The sequence below is a fragment of the Cyanistes caeruleus genome, chromosome 9, assembly GCF_971803275.1.
Source record: "Cyanistes caeruleus chromosome 9, bCyaCae1.hap1.1, whole genome shotgun sequence".
In the NCBI taxonomy this organism is placed as follows: Eukaryota; Metazoa; Chordata; class Aves; order Passeriformes; family Paridae; genus Cyanistes; species Cyanistes caeruleus.
The window spans coordinates 8,148,439-8,175,480 of NC_141709.1; the positions used below are offsets into that span (position 1 = coordinate 8,148,439).

At 39.7% G+C, this 27,042-nt stretch overlaps 1 protein-coding gene across 3 annotated transcripts in view; it reads right to left on the minus strand.

The window, feature by feature from the left end:
• Positions 1–27,042, minus strand: part of BRINP3 (BMP/retinoic acid inducible neural specific 3) — a 662,162-nt gene that overhangs the window by 38,205 nt on the left and 596,915 nt on the right. For all 3 annotated transcript variants that reach the window (XM_086842781.1, XM_086842782.1, XM_023931559.2), the window contains 2 exons: positions 23,567–23,672; positions 20,841–21,077 (listed from right to left, as the gene is read on the minus strand). In XM_086842781.1, coding sequence (XP_086698907.1) covers positions 20,841–21,077; positions 23,567–23,672 — 343 coding nt within the window. The remainder of the gene's footprint in view (positions 1–20,840; positions 21,078–23,566; positions 23,673–27,042) is intronic.

The following is a 27,042-nucleotide window of genomic DNA, read 5'->3' on the forward strand; positions in this document are numbered from 1 at the left end:
TTTTAGGTTGCTCATGGAAGAGGCTTGTTTGGGGAAAATGTCCACTCACATCAAAGAATACCCCATTAACATTCTTATTCATAAGTCTTTTGGTTTAGCTTTAGTTTAGATTTTTAAACTACATTTTTACACAAAGCAGGCAAAAATATTTTCTTTTCTATGAATGAAAAAAAAATGCTCTTTTGTAAATAAACTGTAGTGGCCTTTGACCACATCCTGAGGGACAAGGGGCAGTGATGGAACACAACAGTCCCATTTCAGCAGATTATTTTCTGTGGTGGGTGAAGACTTATAACAAAACAAATGGCATTGAAAGGTCTTCTGGAAGATAAAAAATGAAAGCCAAGTGTCAAAGATGATGATTTTATGTTTAACAGAGTGGTTTTAATAATTCCTCTGGGAATGTGTTGCTTATTTTACCTTCATGCCTTCCTCTTTGGGTAGAAATTATTCTCCCCTGGAGGACAGCCCCCGTGCTGCCCTCAGGGCATGTGGGAGAGGAAATGTTTCTTTATCTTATCAACTCTATGCAACCTTTTATCTTTTGCTTTCTCCTTTCCTTAATTTTGTCTAAATTGGTTTTTATCCTGTGTCCAGCAAGAATGTCCACTCCTGGGTGTACAGCTAACAGTTTGAATTCGTGGGAATATTTAATCAATTCTGCATGATCAGATGAGCATCTCTATGAATCTTAGTGTTTTGGGAAAAGCAGTTCAGTTTTCTCTTCCCAAGAGATAATTATTCCTTCCTTTAGAATTATAGTGTAATTTGGGTCAGAAGGGACATTTATAGTCCAACCCCCACTCTGACAAGAAGACACCCTCCACTGGATTAGGTTGCTCAGAGCCCCATCTAACTTTACCAGTCTCTGATTCCTTGTTGGAAATGACATAACTTCCTTTTTATTTTTAAGTAACTTCAGTCATGGGTTTGTTCACCTTTGCCAAGGGGGAGAGGAGCTGGGCTCTGTTGTTGGTTTAATCTTTAAAACACCAAGGCTTTGGGTCTGGCTGAGCAGGGCCTGATAAGTTTCAATAAACAAAAAAAAGCACTTTTGGACATCTGAAATTTTAAAGTTTACATGTTGTGAACCTAGAAGATATGGAGGAGGTAATCAGACATTACTGCCTGGCAAAGTTGGAGACACCCTCTCTGAGAAAAAAATGCCAAGGGAACCACAGAACTGGACCAAATGAGTATGAAAGGCAAAGGGATCAATATCCAGTAGAAGATCAGACACTCACTAATGAAAATAATTGTGTGATGTAGAACCAAAGAATTCTTTGCTTTCTATAAATGTATAAATATGTGAAAAGTCTTGTAATGGATGTGTGTAATTGGAATGATTTCCAGCACACATCCTGGCCAGAATAAAGGAATGCCTCACTCAGTGGCAGCTCAAAGACAGTATCAGAGAGTTTTGTTCCTTCCTGAGTTCAGTGACATCCTGACACTGCCCTTCCCAGCCCTCAGTCCCTCCCAGGTCTGCACAGAAGGTATAACAGAAAGTTATGTCTGTCTTGTCTAAAGGAACCACAGTCCCATTGGCTTGGTAAAGCCTTCCAAGTTTAAAGACTTAAAACCACTAAAAATGGTAGTTTAAAAAAAATAATAGGGAATAAGGTTAACTGAGCTGATACAAAGTTTGTCCTTTACAAAGCACAGATCTGCAGCTTGTATAAAAACAGACAAGTTCTACCAGATTTAGAGGACTGAGGGTATATATGTATATAAATACATACTCTGACACCTTGGGGGAGTTAGACCCCAAAGGCACATCCCTGACTTAATTCCTAAGGTCTCTTTTCCCTTCTGTTCCTCTCAGGAACTGGTCTATCCCCTTTAAAGAGCCTCATGAAGCCAGAACAAAGGGAACTCTCTCAGGAGACAATAGGCTCAGGAGAAGCCTTTTCAGCCCTCATGCTGCTCTAAGCACGTATTTAAGGAACGCTGTCATTTCGCTGTCCTCTGCTCGATGGCACTAATCTCTTCAGCTAACAACTGCTGCGTGCAGTGTTCAGAAGTGATAAGGAAGGTTCACGCTCCTCAACTTGCAATGCAACAGCATTTCCAATAAGAAAGTGGTTGGGTTTTTTTCTCCCTGTAATAAACATCATCTTTGACTACCCTTGTGCCCTGTCTGATCCTGCTAATGAGCTCCAGAATGCAGGTGAAGGAGAGACAGAGATAAAATGAGCGTGGTTACACAGTGCCTGCTGCACAAAAAAAAAGAAAAAATAGAAAGAAAAAAAAAAAAAAAAAGGAAGATTATGTGCTCATATCTTAAACAGACACATTTCATGATCTGTGAAACTACAACATGAACTCCTAACACTGAGAGATGATTAAACTATTACACTCTAATCAATACATGGTGCCAGCAATTCCTGAGGATTAACAGCCAGTATTACAGTCCCAGGGGCCATAGAAATTGATACTTTAATTCATAAAATCAGAGAATATCCTGAGCTGGGAAGGACCCACAAGGATCATTGAGTCCAACCCCTGGGCCCGCCTGGGACAACCCCAAAAACCAGACCATGATTCCTGATACCACATAAAATCTGATTAAAGCACTTCCTCTTTCTTTTCACGTGGGTAGTACATGCAATGTAATTTTATATATCCTTAACTAATTGCAAATAAGGTAAAACATCATATGCAGTGGTGGGTCAAGCAAGTTCATTTTCTGGCTGGTTGTGTCACTTTTCACTTCCCCTTTCTGCCAGGTAAATCTTTCTTGTGTCAATAGTGCCTGCAGATGGAAATGGCATCCCATATTTCAGTGGGAAAGAATAAATGAGAAATATCATAATGGGAGCAAACATTATTGCTGAAATCAGATGGATATCAGACATATTTAGGCTGTGAGAAATGCCTAGAGCTGCAGATATGTAATTTGGATCCTCAGTGTTATTTGGTGTCAGAGCAGGGCTCAGTGCTGAGTGCAGTGATTACCACTCTGCAGACAGAGCTGGCAAAGGCCAGAAAAATCCAGGAAGCCTCCCCCAATGATTTGACAGTGCTCTGCTACACAGGAAAAAGGTGTCTGCTCTCTCTTGGAAGAGAACAGGAGCCCTGATCCCTCTGCTGTGAATATTTTGATTTTCCCTGGTATTTTTCTAAAAGACCTGTACAAGTCTGTCCCACCCACACAGCACACTTGTGATTTTGTTTCCACTGAGACTGAGTGGTTTGCAGAACTTCTGCAGGCTGCCAAAATGTCTTGGATTAGCTTGTTTCCTAAGATCCCTTGTGGAGGATCTTCAGAAGCACCTTGGAAGTCAGTGGTTTATTCCTGCTTAGGGATTCAGAGCACCAGGTTATTAAAGGTGCTGCAGGCTGACATCTGCCAGCGATGATGGAAATAGGAAAATACCAAATTTTATCACTGCACTTTCGTCTCCTATTTCCTTTAGAACAAACAGAGCAGGTCCATGACTGAGCTTTGAAACTGAAATATTCTTTTAAGTCATATAGGCACTGTTTTCCCAGTCAGTGAAACAGAGATTATCTCAGGATTGAGGATGTTGGAGCAATTTCCCCCTCCTCACAGCCCAGACACGCTCTGCACAAAAGCAGGGGAGAGCCTGAGCCTCTGCACTCTGGGTAGCAAGAGCAGGGGGATAAAACAGCTCCTTTAGGCCATGGCTTGTGTCTAGGGAAGTCTCAGTGATGTGCTTAAGGAGCACCAGAGCTCCTAAGTAAATATGAAAATTCAAATTTGACATGGATTTCTATCAGAGGAAAGAGAACACTGTTTCTTTTCCTGCTGGTTCTTGTTATGGCTGAAATCGATGATAACAGACATGTGACAATAATTAAGTGAGGTGAAAATCTACAAACAATGCAGGAGAACATAAAGCACAGTTTAAAAAGAATCTGCATTTGGTGATATGCTAAGAAAAAAAAATTGTTCCATAGCAAAGTAACCCACAAGAAATTTCAGCCAACTTCTCTTAGTCTCCAGAAATGGCAGTTTCTGGGGAGATGACATTCCATCAAGCATTGTTCTCTTGCTTAATTTAACATCAAATTTTCTGATGAGCCATTTTACCTAAAATGAAATAATATAATCTTATGGAAACAGAACCTTTAGCATTGGAAATTACAGCATAGTGCTTCAGTAAATATATAATCCTGTCTAATTGTGGATTACATTGTCTACCCAAAATCAATATTAATTTTTTAAGCAATATTCAAACCCTGAAAAAGCAATTATGTTTTCTGGGCAAAAGCAGCCTGACAATAACTGGGAAAATGTAAGAATCTTTTGTTGACTGAAACATACTATTCACAATTTTATATAGTCTATGTATTTTCTAATATTAATAAGGATTTGGATTTTAGAGGTTTTTCTCATTTAACAAAGTTCAGGAAAAATATGTATATAGGAGAAAATCCCTTTTTACATCACATTTTCATGTCAAAATCTACCATTAGAGAGCAATTGTAATGGGCTGTTTTGTCATTTCTCTAAATGAGGCTCCAAGGAAACATTTTTCTCCCTTAAAAAATCTGTATGTCTCTCATTCTTATGTACATCCTCTTTTTTAATCAAGTTCTTTAACTTGCTCTAGAGGTATCAAAATTCTGCCATTACAGTCTAGAAGTGAGTAATACCTCATGCAAAAACTGTTCTTTGGCTCTAACAAAATGTTACAGTGGGATGGATTAAGGGAAAGTGACAAAAATCAGCTGGTCTTTAACACGTGAGGGTGTGATGATATCACAAGCAGTGTTATCGTCTGATGTGCTGGTCCAAGTCAGAGTGCTTCAGACAACTTCAAAATTAGCTCAAGTGAATTCTTGTTCTCCACTGCATTTCCTCTTTTCTCACTCTCATAATGAGAATTGCAAATGATCGCTCCTCTGTACAAAGCACTGCTGCTTTAGGAAGCCAGCTCACTTCTTAAACCAGCATTCTGGGATCAGATGTTAAGTCAGACTTGGTATTTCCTTGGTCAGTCTGTAGTCCAAGGAGAGATGATCTTGTGCTTAAAGCATGTCAACTCTGACATCAGGTTAACTTCCTCAGAGCTTGGTCCAGTCAGGATTTGGAAACTGCTGCAATCAAGGTCCAAGTGCCTTCACGGAGAATAGATTTCTCCATATCCCCAGTCTGAATCTCTCATTTTGCTTTATGCCTGTGGTCTCTCCCCACACAGAGCCTGGCTCCCTCTTTCCCCTCCTTGCAGACAAGGTGGCTGCTCTGAGTTGGCTGAAGTCTCCGTGCCCAAGGTTGACCAACCCCTCCTGGGTCCTCTCCTCTCAGGGCAGCTTCCCCAGCCCCCAGCTCTCCGAGGACATCCCTGACCACACTCCAGGTTGCTGATGTCCTTCCTGTACTGTGGAGCCCCAAGCTGGAGGCAGCATCTGAATGTGGTCTGAAAAGTACTGAGCTCATCCCCTCCTTGATCTCCTGGTCCCTGTCCTCCTTTGGAGCACCCACAATGTGGCCTTGGTACTGTCAGGCCACTTCGTCCTCTGCCCCAGGAGCCTTCCTGCAGAGCTGCTCCTGGCCAGGCAGACCCAGCCCCTGATGATGCTCTGCCCAGCCAGAGCAGGATTTATTTTATTTTTTTTTTGCCTTGTTGAACTTCACCAGATTCCTGTTATCCTGATCCACCAGCTTGTCCAGGTCCCCCTGTATGCCAGCCCTGACCTTGAAGATTTCTGTCTCATTCCTTCAAACCAGCAACATCTACAAACTTGATGAGAGTGCACTTTCTCCAAGTCATTGCTAAAGAAAGTAAAGAGAACAAGTCCTGGGACAGACCCTGGCTGTATCTGGGATAGATCCTGGCTGTATCTGGGATAGATAGTGCTGCATTGCACCTCTAACCCTGCACTCTGTCTCCCACAACATTCTGATACCCAGAGTAAGACACAGTGCTGTGGATGGAAGTACAAACAGATGGGTAAACATCCAGTTGTGTGACCAGATTCAATTCGTAGAGCCTTGCTAAAACTGAAGTAAATGACACCCATTTCTCTCCTCTCATCCATAAACAGTGTTTTATCATGGAGAGAATGAGATGGGTTAGAGATGATTTGTCATCTTCTCCCTCATGTCCCTTGCTCTCTCTTCACCTCCACTGGCTGCCAGATGACCCCCATGCTTCTCTCTCAGTCCCCAGGGTGACAACATAAGAAGAAAAGTTTCCCAGATTGAGGTAAGGATGGGGAGATCTCACTTACAAATTACAGACATGGGCAAATGTGACTCAGTGTTGGGAGGATTAATATGTTGTCAGTTAAAAATAAAGTAGGATAGAGTGAGGAGAAAAAAAAAGAAAAAATTAAAACCACCTTCACCCTAGCCCTTCCTTCTCCCAATACTCAATTTCACTCCTACATTCCCAGTTCTTCCACTTCCTTTCCTCCACAACCATTGCAGAGTGATGGAGGAGGGAGGCTGCAGTCAGTCTGTAAGAGTTTGTCTCTCACAATCCTTCTTCCTCATGCTGTTCCCCTGCTCCAGAGGTGGGCACAGTCTTTCACTGGGTCTTTCCCACCAGGTACAGTCCTCTGAGATCACACTGCTCGAGCCTGGTCCACCACAGGCCACTGGTCCTGCCAGAAAAACTGCTCCTGTTTGGGTTCCTCCTTCCCTCAGGGCATCTCCACCTACAGAGGGGTGAGGTCCCTCACAGAGTACAGAGTGTTTGCTCCACCACAGACCTCTACAGGCTGCCAGGGTGAACCTGCCTCACCATGGACATCACAGGCTGCAGGTGAACCTCTGCTCCAGCACCTGGAGCACCTCCTGCCCTGCTCCTCCAGAAATCTGGGTGCCAGCAGGGCTATTTCTGTCACCTCTTCTCCCTCCTCTCTCTCACAGCTGCTGTGCAGTGTTTACCCTTTCTCACATATGGTCTCACAGAGTTCACTGACAGGGCTGGCTTTGGGCAGAGGGTGGTCAGTTTTGGAGGAGGTTGGCATTTGGCTCTGTCTGACATGGACTGGTCTCTTCTCAACACAAGCCACCCTTGTAGTTCCTCACTGACAAAACCTTGCCAGATAAACCTCATACATCTCCAAAAATCTTTCACAAGAGGACTAATTCCATGCTTTTCCCAATGACCAAAGTGAATCCCATCTATCAGTAATTCCCTGGACCGTCCTTTTTTGATGATCAGGATAATATTTGCCTTTCTCCAGTCATCAGGGATATTCCCCAGTCTCCATGATCTTTTGAAACAAAGAGACCTTACCGGGATATCATCTGTCTCTCAAAACCCCAGATGCAGTCCATTAACTCACACAGACTGCCAGGGGTCAGGTTCTCTCCATAACCCTTGATTGCTCCTTTTTTCACTCCTGCTGTCTCCTTTTCCCTGCACCTCCTCTTCCTGAGCTCAAGGACCTGCAATGTTTGCTGGTGAAGACTCAGGGCAAAGAACACATTTAATACTTCTGAAACAAATTCTGAAATCACTCAACCCATTGAGCAGCAGGCCCACAAGTCCTTGTTTAATCTTTTACCTCCAACTCTAAAGGCTTTTCTTGCTGCTCTTGGCATCCCTTGCAAGCACTGGATGTATCTTTTCCCATCACTATCTCAGATTCCTGAGCAGTGTTCCTGAGTTTTTCCTCAGTAGCCTGTCCCTATGTGCACCTCCTGTACTGCTGCCTTTTTGCTTTGTGATACAGCCTTGAGTTTTAGCAAATCCCTAAAATCCTTAAAATTTTAGTATATGACCTGAGTGTCAGAGTGGAGAGTTCTGCTTGAGGATGCTGTCCTGAAAACCCAGCCAGCCCTCCAGAGCTCCTTTGTCTTCAGAGCTTTCTCAGAGGGAGCATCTCCCCATTCCCAGAACAGGGTGAAGATGCTTTCATGAAGCCCAGGTCGAAGTTCTGCTGCTCTCCCACCCTGTGCTTTCCAAATCCTGACCACAACTAACACGTGTCCTCTACAGACACGGCTGCCATTGATTATTCCATCCCCAAGTAGCAGTTCTTTGTTAGGAAATAGTCAGTCCAGCTCTGTGTTACCCCTTTTGATTGATCCAGTGCCTGTATCAAGATGTTATTGCTGACAACCTTCAAAACCCTCCTTGTTCCACTGTTGATTTTTCAGCACATGTCAGGGAGATTAAAGTTCCCCATGAGAAGCAGGGTCTGTGATCCCAACACATCCTGCAATTGCTTAGGGAGGGCTTCATCCACTTATTCACATTGACTGAGTGCTCTGTAACAGGTTCCCACCCCATTTCACCCCTGCTGGCCTCTCCTCTGACCCTGTCCCACAAATTCTCATCCCTGTTGTCCATCCCAGAGCAGAGCTCCAAACATCCAGGTTACTCCATAACAGGGAAGGCAACTCCCTTCCTCCTCATCCCACTGATTTCACACATCGAGTGCATTTGAGCAGCACACTGGAGATGGATTTCCATTTCCCATCTTTTACCACTGCTCTTGCTGCTGTCACCCTGCACTGTGCATTCCCAGGAAAGATTCCCCCTTTTCCTCACAGCCCTGAACCCTGTGTGGTTCCTGATGCATTCCAGCAGAGCCATTCCCTCTCTGAGCCTCATCCCATCCATGAGATTATATTCCAGAGGCATGTGCCTGTAATAATGCCTTTCCAGATTACTGCCCAACAGACAAAAAACTACTTAAGGAGCCCAAAACTTTACATTAAATTAAAAAAAAAAAAGGAAAATTCAGCTGTGGTTTTAGTTCATTCCTGCTGTGTTTTTCCTTCAAAGTAACCTGTCTCCTTGTCTCTGCTAATCATTTGCCCACACCTGGTTTTAATACAACTCCAGCCTTCCTTTGGCACAACTCCTAACAGCAAGCCAAAGTAAACAGATAATATTGCATAAGGGAAAACAGTGACAATCAGAATCAACAAGAATATTCAGACCAGAAGCTCTCCTTGAAAAACACTTAGGAAATAACTCTACTAGCTCCAGAAGTTTATTTCCCTACAGAAGAGGTGACATGGAGCAGCAAAGTCAGCCAGCCCTGCTGTGTGTCCATTTCAGGGCTGATTATCTTCTGGTGCTGTAAACAAGATTATTATTTAATATAAATGCTGGCTGCTTTTTCTTACAGGTTAGGAGTTGGAAAGAAGACTGCCAGTTCATCACACACAACAGGAAAGCTGCTAAAGCTATTCATGTCACCACCAAGATGGCTCTTAAGTAGAACTGTGCAAAGAAAAGAAAAGAAAAGCCATTTTCTGAAAGGATTTTCAGCATTCTAAAGTTATTGTAAATCTTTAGAAATTTTCTCAAATTTTCAGAATGCCTCTAATTCCTCTGAAATCCTCTAAAAGGAACGTTGCAAAGTGTCCCTCTTTTACTTTGCTTTGAATCAGTCAAAATACTTCACCTTGATGGAATAGAAATTTTTTTGTTGCTATGTCAGCTTCTAGTTTCATATTATAACATCAAAGTTATGAAGTAAAAAATTTAGAATATACATTTCAAAATGAAGTTTAAATGGTTTAAACTGCATTCCTAAAAAACAAAACAAAAGAAAAACCCAAACCAACCAAACAAAAAAAAACCCAAAAACCACAATTTTGCAGTTACTGAAAGATTATTCCTGGTTGGTTTATTCAAAATAGCTGTCTTTATATTTTGTGACATCCTGTATATAAATCTCTGCTACACTGCAACAGACTTTTCTGTTTAGACTGCAAGCTCTTCAAAGGAGAGCCTGGCTGTTATCTATCTTTATAGGGCAGTTAGCACTAAAGACACCCAATTTAATTGCTGCCATTTATTACAAATAATAAAAATAATTTTGTCTATTGCTCCAGGCAACTGCACCCTCCTTGGAGTCCTCAGTGGGAGCTGCAATTAGTGTAAGGAGGAAGAGTTCTGGTAGGAAAAATCTCCTAATGCCCGTTTTATCACACAATTTCCTGTACTGTTTCTGAAAACCTGTTGCTGCTCCAACAATGTGACCACCATTGCTGTCATTGTTATTCCATAACAAGGCTTTTTTAATTTTAATCAGGGCAATAAATACGACAGCGAGTCAAATACCACTGTCAGCTGTAAATCAAGACCTGAAAGCACAAAGCTGGAGGTCTGAGAGGATATAAACCATGGGACCCACATTTCAAATGGTTGGATGTGATTGCTGTTCATTAAAGTGCTGCCTCAATATTGTGTAGATGTTATTAAAGAGATTTATAAAAGATAGATGTTTTTTAAAATCTCCCACCATGATTCAGAAGCCTGGAGAAAACAGTGTGCTAAAATGAACATATATTTGTTTTTATGTTGCCATGAATTTTAGTTCTTCGTGATGCATTACTCAATTTGTCAAAGAAGTAGCAGCTGTGTTCCAAGAAATATATGTTTGAAAATAATCCAATTCAAAGAAGCAGAAGACTGCAGCTGGAAACAACCTTATTTCTTCAGAGAAGAGACAGTAAATCTGAATTTTTCTTCCCCTTCTCCCTCCAATTTAGGGTAAATCAGCCAGTTCTCCTGATAATTAGAATATTTCCTTCTCCAAAGCAAAGGATTTCTCCTTTAAACTTTGTGAAGGACAAAGGGGAGGAAGGAAATGTATGTTTTCTGCATGATACGGTCTCTGTTTTACAAGGAGGAAAGGAAGTCCACACTTCCTTTTGGACAGACTATTTCAAATGGAACAACCCAGCTGCTACAGAAGCTTCAGAGAAGCAAATTTAGATGATTCTGGCAGAGGGGTAGATTTTTTTTTGAGGGTGGGAGGGTTTGGTTTATTTATTTTTGGAGTGAGGAATGCTGCAAGGATAGCTCCTCTCAGCCCTGTGCTCTGCCAGAAGGCAAGAACAGGGATAAATTTCAGCATGGGGGTGGAACTGGTGAGGAACAGAGACCCTCTGGTCAGTCATTTATATACATGGTTCTGAGGAACCTCATGTAAATGTTGAAAGTGATGAGAGGAAATGGCCTCAGGCTGCACCAGGGAAGCTTTAGACTGGATATTAAGGAAAATTTCTTAATGGAAGGAGTTGTCAAGTATGGAACAAGCTACCCAGGGCAGTGGTGGACACACCAAGCCTGGGAGTGTTTTAAAAATGTTTGGACATGGTTTAGTGGTGAACAGGGGGGTGGTGCTGGTTGATGGCTGGACTTGATCATCTTAAAGATTTTTTCCAACCTTTATGTTTCTGTGATTCCATGATAGATGTTAGATATGTGTATAAATACACAAACACAAGTATATATTTGTGTGTTATAGAGTTAATGCTGGTAATGTCAGCCTGTTACAGGAACACAAAACCAAAAATCCTCCTCTCACAAGCCTTGAAAGTCTCCTGGGGGCACATAAAGGTGAAACAATTGCAGTCAAAATTGGTAGTGAAACCAGAATATCGTCCTATAAACTGTGGATTAATTCAGAAGTTCTGCTGGGCAGGAGATAACAACCTTGTCTAGACTCTGCTACAAGCTGGAAAGACTCACATTTCCTACAATGAAGCAACTTGTTTCTTATTGTCAATCTAAATATGACCTTGACAGCAAGTCCCCTTTTCAGAAACCAAAAAGCCAGACTCCACAGCTGTCTCTCTAAGTCCCAGCGTTTGAAGGACGTTCCCTTCATTCTGTCAGGTTTGCTTTCAGGTATGATTTTGGTTCATTACTCCTTTAAAAATGTTTCTATCACTGCCCTTCAAAGGATGCTCCTTGGAAGTCACAGTAAGCTTTCAAGAAAAATGCCTCAAAAATTTATCTACGGGCTATTTTGGAATTTTTTTTATAAACATTTTTATGATTTCAACGTAGTTTAGAAGTAGTCCTGCACCATGGATGTCACAAAGTCCTCTATTATCTTCCTACAGAACTATAAATTCACTTTAATGCATAAGACATGCTCCTTATGAGCAGATATAGATATAACCTCTGTCAGTCCCAAATTTACCTTAGTTGAACATGCTGGGAACTCCTACGGTTCGAGGACTGGGTAGGGTAAGTAAACATGTAATGATTCACAGGAGGATAAAGGAGGGAAGAGAATGAGTGAAACTGAAAAATGTTCTTGGAAAACACATTGAAGTAAATAACCAGTGTTAAGCTGTTCCAGGAGAAAATTTAAGAAGCTATGAATCAGAACAGACAACACTGCCCTAGAAGAAAGGAGAGGCCACAGAGTGACATCACTCTTAATAAAGAAAGCCCAAAGCTGCCAAGGCAGATTGGAATTCCACCAAGAACGAGGGGATTTTGTCACTAGCTTTGAAGGGAATTACATTATGTCCTGTACATGGTGGACATAAGTAGAATTATATTAGATCAAGCCTTCTGCTCCTCCTCTTATTACAATGTCATCACAATGTTTGAAGTATTTCAGAGTGCAATGCCATGTAAAACTTTAATATGTTGATTTGCCAGGTGCAGCTTTAGCAGGAGTTGTATAATGCTTTTAGTTTTGGAACAGGGGTAATTATATCAGCTGTACCATCATTTTTGAAATAGGACAGGAACAATTTAGATACTGACCCTCTAAAGAAATTATGCACATCCCACCTGTTCATTTTATTAAAGCAGTGACACCTCCACAGGGGTGAAGAGTTGGGGAGGGGTGCGTTGGTCACAGAAGGAATGGCAGCTTGGTGTATCTGCTCATGTTATTGATTAAACTTCCTGACAACCACAGAGGGAAGTTAATTACTGGGAGGCAAATTAACACCCCTGTAAGATAATAGAGAAAACAATAATTATATTAAGAACTCAGGGGGCTAAGTTTTCTTGGCCCTGAGCCTGAGCCTGAGGCTTTGAAAGCAAACCACCGCTCTACTGCTCAGGGGCAAATAGTTTGAACCATATTGATTGAAGTCTTTATTCTCAGTGATTAAAAAGCACCTTCAGCTGCCAGTGAGTCAGTTCAGACTGTTCACAAGGAGTCTTTCAATTAAGATTTCAAACAGGACTCACTTTGCATGGCAATGGGTCTGTCCTGGTCAGCAGAGAGAGACTGGCTGTGCTGAGGGACCGAGGCACATCTGTGCAGGAGGGGCATCCTCCCAAACCCACAAAAACAAAGCTTATCAGACTGCAAGGTTGGATTTGTGGTGTCTATAAATTGAAGAAATCCTCCAGCATTCAGTTTGAATTCCAGATTTCATTCTTACTCTGATTTTACATGCATTTTAATTGAATCACAGCAGCTGGAAAAGCAGGAATACGTCACTGGGCTGAGTAAGAGAGGACTTCTAGTGCAAACTGCCTTCACTGCAAATGATGGAGTGGGCCTATGAATTTATAGTCTGTCTGTGATGCCAAGTCAAACCTTGTCATCTTGTGATGTTATTTAAGATTGGAATCTCAACACTGAGTCTGAAAATCAGTCTGGGCATCTTTTTTTCCCATTATAAATGCAATAAGTTTCTTCTGATCAGAGTGTACAACACAACATTTCTGTTTAAACTGACATTTCCAAATTATGCCTGCAGTTACCTTCTGCCCTTTTACTTTATTTTAGTAATTTGAAACAGGTATAAATGAGACATTTGGTACATGTTTTAAAATGTCTGTCTTGGAATGTAGTTTCTCTTTGAGGGATTTCTGTTGGCCTTTTTTGGGGAGGAGCTTTTCTGGGGGCAGTGGATGGATATCTTCTCTTCTCCTGGAGTAGAAGAACCATAGCAAACACTGTAAATGCCAAGAAAATTTTCACCTAGATATTAAATGGCAGTCTGAAATCTTTTAGGACAACATGACTGTATGTTAGACAGGAGTTATTGAGGGCATTTTTTAGCTCTTAGGGTTGTCATTATTACTGCTGGTAAGAAGGAGGAAAGCTGAGACCTGGGTCAGTGTCTCCATGATGTCAATCTGCAAGTTTGGCTTCTGGGAAGAATTACCTTTTCCACTTGTCAGCCAGGTGACTTTGATTTGGATGCAGCAAGGGGCTATAAAAAGGAATCCCATGGTGTCCTCTTCTGCTAAAGAAGTTTTAAGAAAGGATTTGTGTCTCAGGGGCAGCAAAAATCTGTGCCTTATTGCAGTGACAAACAAAATTACCCTTGATTTTTCTGACTAGACAGAGGGATTTTTAAGATTAAGCTTCACATACTGAATGCAGATTTCCTGCAGCTTTTCTGGAGCTGTCCATCAGAAAGAAGATGACAGCAATAGTTTAAAATGCTTGTCTGATGAAGAGGAGAAGACTGCTCCAATGATTGCATTCCTTAATGCACTGCCAGGAGATACCAATATAATCCATAATTAAGATTATCCCAGAACAATAGTGCATGAAATGGTGAAAAAGCTAGTACTTATCTGATGGTGCAGACTTCTTGCCAACAGATTTCCCATGTCTTTATGTTGTGATTTACATCTGATCTTGAAGATTTGAATTGGTCTTTGGCTCTCTTCATAATGCATTTCATTCATCACATGTCTAAGATTTCTGCATTCAGCACTGGACAATCTATTTAAATTTATTTGCATTACTTTTTTCTAACTTGAAATTTAGTCCATTTAAATATGAGTGAAAGATATAACTATATTTTGTTTAACTGCCTGGCTTTGCACAGGCTTTCTTTAAGCATCAATATATTTTTAGCAAATTAAGTAAGCCCAGCTGTATCTACTATTTTTTGATTGCTACAAAAAATGAATGAAAAAGTAACTGAGCTGATGTATCACTCTGTATTGCTATGTGTTCAGCATCTAGGAGTCTCTACATGCGACAATTATGACTATAATTCTCTTTTCTAGGAAGTACTAAGAGATTTGTGTAGATTTTGAGATCAGATATGATGGCTTGCTATGGGTGGGTGCATTGGTTGACTGTTGGACTGTCTCTGATGTTGGAACAATCTCAGAATTCCTATTTTGCAGCTTCTTTACAGCCTCAGCAATCACGAAGGCAGTGCTGTCCATCTGTATCTAATACATGAGGCTGGCAGAGAGCGTAAGGAATTCTCCCCTGAGCACCTGCACTTCCAGGTGTGAGCCAATGTTCATTTCCAGCTTTGATTTTGCTGTACTTTACAGCAGTTTGCAGCCTGGCTGCTGGAAGCAACTTTCACTGTGGAAACAGGGATCAGAGTGCTCCACAAGGAACTGTGGAACAGTTCTGAAGCCAGGAGTGAGGGCAGGGTCCTGTTTTATAAAGACACAAAGGGTTGGTCAAACTTCTGTTGTGCTTGGCTTCCCTAAATCAGGTTCACAGGTCTGGGAAGCAGATGTGCTTAGTGGAAAGAGCCTTTCTTGTTCCAAAGTTGGTATTTTACAGCATGGGCTTGCTTCATTTGGGAAAATATTATCTGAAGGAGAAGCAGGAGCTAGGAAAGTGTATAGCAAAATATGGTGATTTTCCACATTTTGTAGCTTTGCAGATGGAGATATAAATTCATGACACTATTAAATTGATAGTTCTCCAAATCTCACTGCAGATTATGGAATGCTGGAGATGATCTTTCCTATTACTTTCTGTAGGCATTGCATAAAAGTAATTATATAGGATGCAAATGCTATCCCCCCCAAAAATATAATGGAATGGTTACACTTTCTCATCTTCAGTATTACTGATATTTAAAGTAATAAGCTTATCATCTCCTCTATTAGAACCCACTTTCTCCAACCCTTTAAATCCAATTCTTTTACACATGGGATTTTGGGAACATTGTTATTTCAATCACAGTGAAGAAAGTGAAAAATATAATTGAACTGAGGAACAGGACTCCAAAGTCTCCAAAGAAATCTCTGCTGAGCAAACAAGAAAACTTTGTTAGCATCTATGCAGTGCTATGTATTAACTGAGGTTCAGACCTCATTTCCAGGTGAGCCATTCAAAAGTGTGCATTTATTCAGATGATTTTAAGTCTGTACATGTAAAGGGTAACCAATGCTCAATAGCAAGACATCCAGAGTTATGAGGGAATTATGAAATGCATTAGACATGAAATCCAAATCCAGTGAAACCAGGGATTTAAGAATAGCTTGCACCAGCAATTCACTTCTGTTAGTATTTTGCAATCAAAGCAGTGATGGCAGATGGATGGACAATGAAAAATGGTTTCAGCAAATATTAATGTGAAAGTTAATATCAATTTACTTTGGCTGTACTTTCACCACTTGTACTTTCTGTGATACTGAAATTTACCTTCTGAATTATCTCTGTGTCATGGTTTTGAAGCAGTAACTAAAAATTACTAGAAAACTTACTTATTCTTTGCTGTGAGATATGGATTAGAACAAGAGCAAAACAGGCTCTTAAAACTTTGGTATTTAAATTAAATGTTTAAAAGAATGAGTTTGTCATTTCAAAGCTACTCTGAAATTATGTATCACAATATTTATAGTACATCTCCTGATCCCATGGTCTCCAAGAAAATATTCCAAAAGGGATTTTTTTGCCTTCAAGGGGGGAGAAAAAAACCCATTGCTCAGCATATTGTGAAATATGCAGAGAGAAGGCAACAAGCTGCCATTGCATGTCAGATCTGTGAAAATAAATGCTTGATGGAAGATTTTACTTTCATATTTCCAGGAGGTCCCATAAATGCTAGTGATAAAAAAAAAAAAAATAAATTATGAAAATGCAATTTTGCCATTTTCTATTGTTTGAGCAGCACTATAATCCATGTCCTTATTTATTTTGATAGCCTTTTTAATTCTGAAAAATGAAACTGCACTATGGGGACTGCTGCAAATTTTTTTCAATGTCAGCGACCAGATCACCCTAAAAGAAAATTGCTGCCATTTAAATTGTTTAAATGAAGTGTTCAGATTTTCAAAGACACTCAGCAGCCAACCACACCAAGATTATGGCACAGGCAATGTGTGATCATGTTCTTATACTTGTCAGAATTGAGAGCCTGTGGATGGTTTTGGGGGGTCTTCTTGACTTTCCTGTGTTTTAGAGCAGTGGGTCATGATCTCCAGAAAATGCTAAATTGCCACTCAGTGTTGTATGTCAGAATTGGGTTATTTCTGTATATTAATTCTTTAACACTCTCAAAATATTCCCAAACCAGTGATGTGTAACACAGCAAAGTTTTTATCTTTACCATCTTCAACACTGCTCCAACCATAGGCTGTGGAAGTCCCACCTACTTCCAAAATGTGAGAATTCTTTCAAGGAATATTTTGACACTCTTTATCTCAGGAAACAAATCCCATCCAAGTACTTAGGTAAAACTTTTTTTTCCTGAAATAGGAAGGTGGAGTTCACTGAGAAGATGAGGTAGGAGAAGCACCTGGACAAGTGCTCCTATAGTGGGGTGGAAGTGGAACAAGAAAATTGGCAATATTAAAGAACATCTTAACTTAAAAGGTGAGGAGGGCTGCAGGACACACATGAAGGTTGCACAGCTTTAATCTAATGTGGGTGGACTCCATAATCTGGAATCTCAGGGAAACTTAGTGACCTGTGACAGCAGAAGGTCAAACTGGACCATCTAGTTGTCCTTTCAGGCTGTAAAATCCAGTGAAAGGCTATTTTCATGCACATCAGGAAAGGTAAATGGAACAGTGCTGGATCCCATTATTGATTGGTGATATTTTTGGTGATATTTTTAGGCTGCATGTTACTGGTAACAACACAGCTTGTTGGAATGATGGTCTCAGGGAGAACTTTGCTTACACAGTAATTCAGCCAAACGCCTCAAGAAACTAATGAAATTTGTTAATAAAGGTTGAACAGCTTTCGTATGGATTTTTGATAAGGAAACAGCTGCTCATTTTCTTGGGTAGTAGTAGAGTCTGGAGGCCACAAGATCTGATAAAGGATAAGCAGATGGCTCAGAGTAAACAATTTGAAGTAGCTCTTGTAATTTCTTTAAGATCTTGGTACATAACCTGACACTAAGAGGTTATACAAAGCTCATTGAGCTAATGGTGATCAAGTATTTATTGCTGGAGGGCAGCTAGAGAGATGAAAAAGGCAGCCAAAATTCACTGTGAGATAAATAACATCCTGCCACACATCCTCCAAAATGGGATTTGAGTAGTTAAAAAGTGCCAGAAGAGCCTGAGTGAAATGCACTCTGCACATAAGGATAAGCATCACTTGCTGAACTGGGATGTTTGGTCACGTAGCCTGTGACAGTCAGAAGGGCTCAGAAGAGAATTGTCACACCCAGCAGGCCCAGATTGCAGACCTGAGTCTTCCTGAGAGGAAACCAGGACAATTCTTTGATCACAGAGCAGCAGAATGGCTGAGATGGGGGAGAACCCCTGCTGCAAACCCCTGCTGAAGCAAGCAAACCTAGACCCAGCTGCCCAGGCCCATGGCCACCCAGCCTTTGGATAAATCCAAGAATGGAGGCTCCAAAACCTCCCTGGGCAAACTGTGCCAGTACTAGGTCATCCTCAGTGAAATCCAGTTCCCTGGTGATCAGAGGGAACTTCCTGTGCTTCAGTTTCTGCCCATTTCCCCTTGTCCTGTTGATGGGCACCACTGAGAAGAGCTTTGCTCTGTCCTCTTTGCATCCTCCCTTCAGGTATTTATAGACACTGTCCCTGAGCCTTCTCTTCTTCAGGCTAAAGAACCCCAGCCCTCTCATCCCTTCTTCAAAAAAAACCCAAAACCTGCCTCAGTTGTTTTATCTTGAACAGACAGGAGGAGAGATAACACAGAGAGTAAACAAACCACCTTAAATGGTTTGTTAAAAAGAATTTAAAAGAATATTTACATCTTCCTCTTTAAATTAAATCCTGCCCACAGACACTCTGAATGGCCTCAAGTGAACCCAGTAAGTTTTACAAGTCTGTACTAGGGGACAAGATTAGTTTCTGGAGTCAGAACACTATTTTGTAACATGTAAGCTAAGAAAGGGTTTGGAAGCAGAAAAGCTAAAAATTTAATTCTCTTGTATTTAACTTTATTTGACTCTGGAGTTCACAGTGTCATAGAAGGAAATTCATTAGTTCATCAGTTCCTCTGCCATTAATATGGGCCAGCAGTGAGTGCTCTGGATTATTTTGTCTCTTGCTGCTTGGACTGAAATTACTACATAATCTGACCTCCTTTCTAGTGAATTTATTTTTTATTATAAATAGATTAGAATAAACCAACATACTGTTATCTCAGGAGCTGACTTCCACTGATTTAGACAAAGATTTAACAGCTTTTTTGTTTTCCTTAATAAAGGTCACTTCTGTTCCCAGAAGGTGCTATTAACATGGATCAGATCACACTGATATTTGTTAAAAATTTTTCATCATGGAAATATTGCTCAATCTCCAAATGTTTCAGAATATGTCTCAATGGTTATTAAAAAATATATTTATATAAATCAGTGTGGCTGGAAATGCTTACAGACCATGTGTGACAGCACTGGAAGAGCTGCTCAGTGGTAATATATGATTTATATGAGGCTGGCTGCTCAATGACTAAGTTATCAATCAAAAATTCATATGCCAACTTTTTTCCAAGCTCAAACCCGTACAAGGTTACCTATCTCATCTTCCCATTAACATTTTTATGCAAAACACTTTATGAGATAAAAGCAGAAATATTCTAAGCTACCTCTGAGTTGTGGAAGTCATGCTTGGTATATTTATTAGATTAAAAACGATTTAAATATTTCAAGGGCTAAAGAGGGGAGTGTGGCATATGTCTTAATGATGTTAATAACCTAAATTTCACACTTCTTAGTAACCACACCTACTAACAATTACCAAATTGACAGATATATATGAAGTTGGCATTTTAGAGATTCACCCAGCAGAGCTAAAGTGTCTTTTAAAAGCCCAGAATTTAACTCTTACCAATTTTTCCCTGACATTCATGTCACAGACCTGAGCACAGAACTAGAAATGTAACTGACAATGACTCAAACTCATAATTAACTTGATGTCCATTACACAGCTCGCTGTAAGAATCCACCCAGATGTGTTTGTTTTTCCAGCTTGGCTAAAATTGCTGTTAAGTGGGTTCCTACAAAGGACCTTCTTCAGGCACCAAACAGTGTCACAGCCCATTCAGATAGGACAAAATATGGCAAAATATGTGACCCCCTGAATAGTCAATATATTCACCCTAGTTTGCAAAGTAGTAAATGATAGCATGGCTCCACAAATAATTAAAGGCGTCCAAATAGTCATTGGGAAAATGCACCCATATGTACACAAAGCAAACACATGAATTCACACTTTTATAGTCAGAGATGTCTGTGATCCTCCAAGGAGAAATATTATAAGTTCTGATGTCCTCCTGCAAAAAGTGAGAATGGGAATGGGAAAATGCCCTCAGATCTTCCAAATAGACTCAGATAAAAAACAGCATCAGGTTAAAAGATTCAACAAATGAAATTTGAACTGATACAGGGTCTCTTGAAATTATCAGTTCTCTTGAGCTGAGGATTCAGTCTTTAACAATAAAACAAGAAATATAAAAATGAATGTGTATAAAATGCTGTTCATTCACACTCTTCTACTGATATTTATTCTACTCTTCCCTTGACCAGTGTAGGGTCTTTCTCCTTTTCTCTTCTACTGATTTGTTCTCCTTCTCCAACACAACTCATTAGAACCTGTGATTTTTGTATTTTTTCCTGACTTTACCTTATCTTCCTCAATTCTTTTTTTTTTTTTTTTCTCAACAATTTTTCCCAGGTCTGCTGAGCTCTCCTTACTTTTCCCACCATCTGGCTAAACAGCTGTTTCTGATAGCACTGAACAAGCAAGTTGTAAAAACAGTTGTTCAGAAGCTGATTTTACCTGTAGTTCCCATTCTCTGTGGGACAGGAAGTTCAGATGATCAGGACAGGTGAAATGATGTATGAAACAAAACTTGATGCATTAAGGAAAAAACTGATGTGGCACAAATGAGTTGTAAAGACAACTTGGATTGGACCAGCTGAAACATAAACCATTCTATCAGAAACAGCCAAAGAGGGGAAAAAAAAACGAAAACTAAAAAAATCTCACCAGATTCTTCAAATTCACTGTTGTATGCATTCCAGGTCTCACTTATACGGATCAGGTTCTCTTCCATGGCTTGAATGTCCATGTAGGGACAGTTGCACTCCGGGAATTTGGGGCCACACTGACACCAGCAGTCATTGTCCTTGCAGATGAACTCCCCCTCTGAATTGCAGGCGATATAGCTCAGAGCTGCCTGCACAAAGTGCTCCTGCAGGTACTCAGGAAGGATGACCTGAAGACCTGAAAGAAATGGAGGAAATATTATGGTATTAAACACAAAGGAAGTTTTGGAGCCAAGAAGCTTCCCCAGCTTACCTAGCAAACAAACAAACAATTATGAAAAACAAAAATATAGAGAGTTTTTAGGACAGCTTGCACATCTGTCCAGCATTTGTACTATGTCGTGTATTTCTTTTCTTAATAATTATTTTAAGACATATTCCTCACATTTCCCTCTCAGCAATGAACATCCATCCATCCACTAATGAGTAACCTGTATTCCTCAGACAGAGCATTTACTGTTTTAATCTTTCTAGGGGGATTGTGTAACATCAGCTTCTCCTTGGGAAGAGCTGCCGAGTGAACAGCAGCCAGAGCCTTGCAGCAGGAAATCACACAGCTGAATTTATAATCTTGGTGCCAGCAATAATGCAGATTCTGAAAATGCTGATGAAGGGAAAGCAGCCCTGAGAGGCAGAGTAAAGAGACAGCATAATCAGGAAAAGAGGTGCAAACATTTCCATCCAAAATTGGGCTCGTTTTCCATGTTTCCTCTGGCACAAGAAGATGTAGCTCGTCTAAATAACTCATTACCTCTTGTGATTCTGCAGAGGCAAACTAAGAAGGAAGGGGGCAATTGGGTTGGAAGAAATCTTTGAAAAATAAAATTTGTTTATTTATTTGTTTATTTTTCTAGCATTGGTAGCAAATTGCTCTGGGACAGTCAATTGCATGTGAAGGGTACGGCTACAAAACCTCGAGAAAGAAAACTCATTTACTGCCAAAGTTTTAGAACAGAAAGGGTGCAAAGTCCAGCTCCTGTGGGGCTTCAAAAAACTCCTGCTACATGTGTTCCAAATAATTTCTCATCATATTGGGTATTTGGTGAGTTAAGTCTCTTCTCCATAGGTACTTGGACAATTTCACAGAGATTTACCCCTTATTTTTAGGTACATACAAGACTACAGCTGCAACAGTAATTTCAGAACCTTTCCAAGTCAAAACTCAAATCACAACTGCTGAAGCCTGGTCTGACTGTGCTTTCTTCTGTCCTGTGTCAAAATTTGTAAAACTTCTCCCTGAGTAAATATTGTAATGTAGTTTTGTGCTTGTGAAAAACCATGAGGCTGCGAAAGGGAAAAAAAGCCCAATTTGATTATTTTATTAAAGAGTTTACAGAGTTCTGATAATACATTTCTCCACATGACAACAAACCACAGTCTGCAAAGAGAATGCAAAGATTATGTCCCAAATTTTAACTGACAAACATCATATATTCTGGAAATTATCAAAAATTGTACTTTCTGGAAATATTCATGGCATCCGAGTGGAAATGACAAGTTTTATGTAAAAAAATATCTCTCTGGGAATAAATTTTATGTTTTTATGGATTTCACTGGTTTTGGGGAGAAAGGAAAGGGGTAAAAACACATATGGATATTTTAAGGAAGAATCATAGGATCATGGACTACCCTGAGACAGAAGGGACCACAGGGATGTTCTTAATATCACCAGCCACCTCACACTGTTTGTCTGAGTGATCTACAAACTCATATGGAGAAATTTAAAACTTGGAAATAATTGTGTATCTACCTTCAACTGCAAATCCAAAATTGTATTGTTCTATCGTGGCATAGAGTCAGAGGTATACACAAATACACACATCGAAGAGAATTTAGTGGGTTTTTTCATAGTCATAATTTGCTCATGCTTTATTTTTGTAAATGAAAATAGAAATTATAATAAAATATAATACATATAACTTATAAAGTAAAAATTACTAACAGCTCCTCCCATAAAGGGGGACTTTTGAAACAATTTTATGTCCTAATATGCAAGCTGGGAAATGCTTCAGCTGGAATTTTGAAAAAAAAATATTATTTAGAAATGATGACTCTCTTCTTCCATTTGCTTCCTCTTTCTGTTTCTTTCTATTTTTCACTTTTATTCATACACAATTGCTCCTATTTTCCTAATGAGTGAGTTTTTAACTTTCCAAGTTTGTTTTTTGTTTGTTTTTTTTTTAAATTCCCGAGAGGAGGAGCCCTTTGACTCCTCCTGTTTTAAATGATTTGAAAGTGTATATCCTGCTCCTCTGGTGACTCCATTAACTTCCTTGGAGCAACTGCATGAGGTGTAAGCTGCTGCTCAGTATGTACAGAGCAAGCTGAGCACATTAAATGTCACTCCCAGCTTGGCGGAATCTCTGGGAATTCAGGCCGTTTAAGAGGTGTGCCAGTGGATGCTAAATAGGGAAGCAAAATGTTAACAGGGCTATTCAAATTATTTTCTGATGGGTGCAGAAATTGTTTCTATTTGAAAGGCAACACGAGGTACTGACATTTCCCTCACTTTGGCTGGAACACACTTATTGCACACACACACACACACACACAAAAAAAAAAAAATAGGAAAATGACCTTTTATGAGGTGGAAGAAAGAAAAAAAACAAATAGCGTGATAAATGTCACCCCGTTCCAAAACAAATTAATGAAATTGCACCTACATACCTTGCAACTGAATCTTATTTTCAGGACTCTGAACCAGGACAGAGCTGACAGAATCTAGGTTGTCATAGTTACTGCAGCCGAGAGGACCCGTCCGTGTCTCAGTTACCTGGTGGAAGGGAAGGGAGAAGCACTCACTGGATTATCCAAAGCACACTGAGGAGTTCAGAAGATTGTTTCGTAAAGTTTCCCTCTATTTCAGCCAGAAATACATTTCGGGCTTAATTATGGTGAAAAAATAATTTAATTGCCAAAAGGATGAGTGTAAATGTTTTAACAGCAGGAAGTGCTATTTCTATCACAGAGAATCCTTACAAACACTACACCATCACTAAACTACACAAATACTACAGCAGAATAACGCTAGAATGGTGTAATGCCACACCAACAGTCTAAAGACAATTCATTTTTCATAGCTGTGGGAATTACAATTAGTTTGTTAAATATGGTTTATAAAGATGAGGACTGCGATTTTCCCTCTGGAAAATTGTGCACATTACAAGTCCTGCTTGAAGTCATGGAGAAAGCTTTCACTTTTCCAGTGATTTTTGACTTTTCTAGTGATGATCAGGATTTGGAATTAAAAACACTTTATGAGCAGTATTTATAATGGTGGTAGTGGTGGGATGGTTTTTTCTCATAAGGGAAGGTCCTAAGATTAGTTTAGACTCAAAATTCTGGGTATTCTGTCTGTTTTAATCACCAAATCCATGGCCACAGAACCAAAATACAGCTCTGTTTATCAAAACAGAAGCTCCACAAGCAGAGCTCTGGCTTAACAGTGAAGGTTTGTATTTGGGATAGAGAGGTTGTTTATATCATGGAATCATTAAGGTCAGAAAAGCCCTTTCAGATCTTCAAGTTCAAACATTAACCCAGCACTTCCAGATACACCACTAACCCATGTCCTAAGCACCATATCATGGTTTTTGAACACTTCAAAACAGTGTTCAAAAACCATGGGAATAGTGCTTCCACCATTGTCCTGGGCAACTTGTACCAACGACTGTCCATCCATTCTGTGAATTAATTTTTTCCTTATATCCACCCTAAATGTCTATCCCTGGAACAACTTGGTGAGTAAACACATTTAAATAAAATGTTAGTGATTTATATGCTTCCTGGAATATTATATATAATTCTTAAGTGTCAACGAAGTAATTCAAAAGGCCAGTTTCTTTTTAAAATGAGAAGTACAACCTATCCCTTTGTCATGCACCTCCACTTTTCAGCCACTCTTCCTTTGACTGTTTCAGAAACTGTGGCCAGGTTTACCCTTATTTTGTATCTGCCTCAGTTTTGAATGCAACCGCTTCTATTTTCTATTTTCTATTACTTCAGGTATCATATTCAGCTCCAGATCTCCTGGAAAATAAGCCTAAATTACAGGGTCAGGGTGCAGATTTCCAAAATGCACTGAGCAAGTGACAGCCATGCAAGCAGACAGCTGATGTGAGTTGTAAAGAGCAGAAGGGAGAAGGTATTTGAGCAGTCTGATTTGATGGGAATGTGAAGGTTTGCTGATATAAACCCTGATTCTTCATGTTGCTGGGGGTTGCCCACAGACTGTGGGTGGCTGCAGCTGGCTCATGATGTTCTTGAACCACTGAGATCTCACATTCCCCTTGCCCTTTTGCAAAGAATTTATGAGATTTTCTGTCATTCCAAAGTCCTGGCACCTTTCCATTAATTTGAGGCAGAGTTCCTGTGGGGGCACAGCCCATGGGGAGGACACAGAACTGGCCTCCACCAAACCTGTGAGCAGAGCTTAAGATGCATGAGGAAATGGGACCAAGCCAGGCTGTGTCCTCTCTGCACAAATTTGGAAACCTTTAATATTTATGATAGGAGCTGATTTGCCATGGTTTTTACTTAATCATCTTGAGCCAGCACAAAGACTCTTGCAGGGGGATAAGATTGGGATTGGATGTGGCTGGAATGACAATTGTGATTTACCTGTGATCCTTCAGTTCTCTGCCAACAACTAGTCTAAAATTCCTTTCTAAAATATGATTTTTTAGAAGTACCCCCAGTCCATATATAGAATCTTAATCCCTTTATACAATAACAAAGAGTGTCACCTAGATAAAATAAGAGAAATAGCCAGGAGACAAAAAAATAGACACATAAATGTTGTAATTAATTTTAGCCTTACTCTGACATATTACTCTCAGCATTTATCTATGCAATTATTTATTTAATGATTCATTTATTTTAGTTTTCATTTGCATATTATTATTATGATTTTCAAGCATTTCTCTATAAAGCAATGCAGCTTCATAAAGTTATATGGAATGTATAAATTACAAAGCAAATATTACAGTTCCTATCCATTTTTATTACTCTTTTATGCCCCCTGAAATCAGAAAAGAAGGAAGGGTGGTAAGTAGCTTTGTAGTTATTGTGCCCCTTTCATATTTCTCCACTCTTATCTGAATTATGCCAGACATAGGTAGAGACTACCACTGTTTTGAGTGATAGCATCTATAAATACCTTGATTCAGAAGAAAATTATATAGGGCAGTTTTGATATGACTTACAGACAATCATTGCAGTGAGTTAATTAAAAATAATAATAATAGTGATAGACAATGCTCTATAAATACATCAGTAAATAAGGCCACCTTCTAAATGTTAATTTTCAATTCCAATCTATATATTTATATTATTCATTCTTTTACTGTTCCACGTACATTCATACCCTCTGTCAGCTGCCTTGCTCTGGTGCTCTTATCTTCTGCATAGAAAACACATTGCAAGAAGAAATTCAAAATGAATAGTCTCAGTATGTAAAAAAGAAATGCTAAAGAATATAAAAATCATCCAACCTTCAACTTTTGACGGATAACAATTCTAGTCAGAGATCAAAGCTGTGCAGTTACATATGCTTTTGTATACTCTACACAAATCCTACTCCACAGATTGTAAACCAGAAAAAATTGTGAGCAACTGATAAATGAAAGCCTCAAATTTCTATCAAATTGAGATCAAATGAAAGGATTTGATTTTCCTAAATTATACAGTTACAGACTGGTTTGGGTTGGAAGGAACTTTAAAAAATATCTAAAGAATATCCAACCCCTGCCACAGGGACACTTCCACTAGACCAAGATGATCCAATCTCCATCCAACCTTGGAAGCCTCCCAGCTTTTGGGGTAAGTTTGGTGATAAAAAGGCAGACTAGAGAAGAAGAAAAAAAATTTTGAAAGGATAAAAAATACATTAATTCTTGTATTAAACTTGTATTAATAAAGATTATATTAATACAACAATAAGTTTGAGCCAAATGTTACTGATGATTTTACTTTTTTTTGTTTCGACAACAATAGGAATGAAATTGGAAAGGCAATGACACGTCTTTAATTATCTCCCAGGCAGAGAAGTGTGACTTTGTTCAGTCCCAAGATCACAGCTGAAAACTGTGTTTTGTCAGAAAGTGCATGAAAAACAATGAACCAAAAAAAGGAGAGGGACAGGT